This window comes from Gymnoscopelus microlampas (assembly GCF_963454915.1).
Source record: "Gymnoscopelus microlampas genome assembly, chromosome: 21".
NCBI classification, from domain to species: domain Eukaryota; kingdom Metazoa; phylum Chordata; class Actinopteri; order Myctophiformes; family Myctophidae; genus Gymnoscopelus; species Gymnoscopelus microlampas.
In genome coordinates this window covers 43131458-43134737 of record NC_139958.1, presented here as the reverse complement: position 1 = coordinate 43134737, position 3280 = coordinate 43131458, and the positions used below count along the sequence as shown (strand labels likewise).

At 43.5% G+C, this 3280-nt stretch overlaps 1 protein-coding gene across 1 annotated transcript; it reads left to right on the top strand.

Moving 5' to 3' along the window:
* Window positions 1-256: 256 nt before the first annotated feature.
* On the top strand, window positions 257-2976 carry LOC311038021 (T-box-containing protein TBX6L-like; the record flags this gene model as incomplete). Its single annotated transcript, XM_084047316.1, has 7 exons — window positions 257-384; window positions 501-603; window positions 1215-1379; window positions 1500-1646; window positions 1766-1940; window positions 2205-2370; window positions 2598-2976. 7 exons carry the CDS (start codon window positions 257-259, stop codon window positions 2974-2976), a joined length of 1263 nt encoding a protein of 420 aa, XP_083903442.1.
* Between the last annotated feature and the right edge of the window lie 304 nt (window positions 2977-3280).

Here is a 3280-nt window from a genome sequence, read left to right as displayed (position 1 = left end):
GGGTTCCATTTTTACCCTCTTCAGAGTTAAATTAACGAATGGAACCAAATGGACCTGCAAGGGTGCATTTGGTGCAATAAGTTAATTATTAACAACAAGGATTTGACTGCATTATAAGTGCATGAGCATGCAACTTGTGTGACATGTAGCTAAAAACACAGTGAAACTGATTTCTTGTGACCGATGTGATTTCTTGATTTAAATTCTGGCTATATTCTATTTGTTTATGTTGATAGACTCCAAGCCTAGCTTCAGCATGGCACAGTACCCGCCTGCAGATGAACCCTACCAGCAGGCATCCACCAACTTGACTTTGGAGAACTCTGATCTGTGGAAGACCTTCCATGGCGTTGAAACAGAGATGATAATCACCAAGCACGGAAGGTAAGACTTTCACCCAGCACTCAGCAGCAACTGTAATAATCGCAGGCATTCCTATAGGCCCTAATTAAGTTGGACAGTAAGAGCATCAGTGTTGTTTTTGTTTCTGTGCTTTTCAGGAGAATGTTTCCACACTGTAACATCAACCTCTCTGGACTCCAGCCCTATGCAAATTACGTTGTTATGGTGGACATGGTTCCTGTGGATAACTTCAGATACAAGGTAAGAATAATTGACTGCCGAAATAAACAGTATTTGAAGATTTGCAGATTCCATCTTAAGCCACTAGTCATGCCAGACATTGACCCACCCACAATGGGCCAATCACCACAGCTCCTGCATGGCCCTCATATCAGTTGCTCTGGACCATTTGGTCTCACACACACTTATTAGCATGCACATGAAAAGAGAGGTGAAGTACATTCGCATGGATTTGGTGATAAGAAAGAGACTCATGTTTCCTTATGATGTTGGAACATATTAACCCTGGTGTCCCACATTTTCTCATATAATAAAGATTTAGATGTATTTGTACTATTATATACCATACTATATTGTACTTTTTTTTTTTTACAATAGAAACTACCATTTGCCGTAAGAGTGGTTAAATGTAACATAGAATCAGATTTCATTTTATCACCAATATAGCAAACATCAACAAGGATTGACTTTCATCACATGTGGATTAATTTCATGCACTGCCTATTTGTTACGCAACAGATGTTGTATTTCTTGTGCAGGGAAAATTATGTAAAACCTGGTGAAGAGACTTGCTTGATCAGATCCCACGGTTTCACACCTAACCCCCCTTCTTCTCCTGTATCCTTCTGTAGTGGAATAAAGACAAGTGGGAAGTAGCCGGGAAGGCAGAGCCCCAGCCCCCGCGTCGAACCTACGCCCATCCTGACTCCCCCGCCACGGGAACTCACTGGATGAAGCAGTCCGTGTCCTTCCTCAAGATGAAACTCACCAACAACACTTTGGATCAGTTTGGACATGTAAGGATAGCCTACAACTTGCAGTGTTATGAAAGCATATTATTACTACTACTACTACTGTTAATAGCAGTCCTTATGCATATGCTTAATGCGGTTTTGTGCTCTCTCTTTGATTATTAGATCATCCTGCACTCGCTGCACCGTTACCAGCCCAGGTTTCATGTGATCCAGGCAGACAGCCCTTACACGGTCTGCTGGGGACATTTCCAGACCTTCTCCTTCCCAGAGACTGCTTTTACCGCAGTCACTGCTTACCAGAACACCAAGGTGTGTACCATTGCTGTGTTAAAAACAAACAACAAAAGTAAAACAAACTTCTGTTTAAATAATATCTTGATGCAAGCATTGATACTAGCATGGCTGACACCCTTTTCTCCCTCTTAAAGATCACCAAATTGAAGATTGACCACAACCCCTTCGCTAAAGGATTCCGAGAGAACGGTACCCACCCTCAAAGCAAGAGGTGCCGCTCAAACAACAGTCCCAAGAGTGCTGCCAAGAAAGCCAAGCTGGATATGAAGGCTGAGCTGGATATGAAGGCCGTGTACAATAGTCCTCCAGGTAATACCCCCCTCCAAAACATTATATCTGTGCTAATTGCACCAGGACGGAATTCTAATTGCATTAATGCCATCAGTCGTATACTGTATTATATTATTATACTAAAAAATTTATTATTTCCATTGCTATTTGGTTGCTTTTTTGGGGCAATCTTTTGCTCTGACTGACTCTTTGTCTAGAGTATAATTGAATAACTTGTATAATGGGATGTAACTATAAAGAAATCTTGGATCTCAAATTAAACTGTGTATATTACCCTCTTAGGCCTCCAGAGGTTGCCCTATGCCACTCAATCAGTGGAGGCCATGAAGAGTCCCAAGGAGGAAAGTCAACTTTCACCATGGGCTGTGGAGTCCTTGGAACTGCAAGGACAAGACTACAGCAGTGAGGAGCAAATGGTCCCAATATCCATGGCATACGAGCACTACCGGTAGGCTTACTATATACGATATAATGTAGACTAGCCAAGCCAGTTGGTTAAGGTGGCAACATTCTAAAATGATAATTTGCATTTGGTTTAAACTTTGGTTTAAAGGTGTTCTGTCGTAATGTGGCACGCACATATTTTCCTAAACTTAAAAACAAAACGTCAGCAACATATATACATGATTGAGCGTGGATTGAGCATAACCCCAACCCTCTTGTCTCCTCCTCCAGATCTGGCGAGCATTCCGGACTCCCTTCCCCTGTCTCTGTGGCAGGAGAATGTGACGGATGGCGTAGCTATGAATCCCACGTCCAAGACGTAGCCACCGTTCCCGAGCATAACCAGGGCTTCAGATTCGACCTCTGCAGGGAGATAGATCAACAGAACCAACAACGAGCCCCCGTCCAGAGCCAGGCTGCCATGCCCGGCCAAGACTACCGACATGCCCCCGTTGGCATGCCTGTGCCATTCAAAACGAACGCCGGCATCCGGGGCTACCCGTCCGGGGCTGCCATCCACAGTGGACACCAACAACGCAGCTACCATCACCATGGTGGAAACACAGCAGAGTGGAGCCAGTACCCACTCTTCTCCTACCCCTGTTGGTGATTTTTTGACATGACAATATGAAGACCCCCTGCTCTTTTTTTTTACCTATTTCTTGTCTTTTCTCTCTGCCAAGAGATGAAAGGAAGACAAGCCAAAGTTGTTTCGATTGCATACTTAGCACACTTAGTTTCTTGGGGTAAAATGTAACTGTGCAGCGAGTGCAGGATGATCTAATAATCAAAAAAGATCCAGCCGCCAAAACCATCAATTTTTCCTAAATACAATCCCACTAGAACAAACAAAAAACTATACCTACCTTGGCCTAAACATCAGCAGCACAGGGAACAACCAAGCTGTAAAGGAC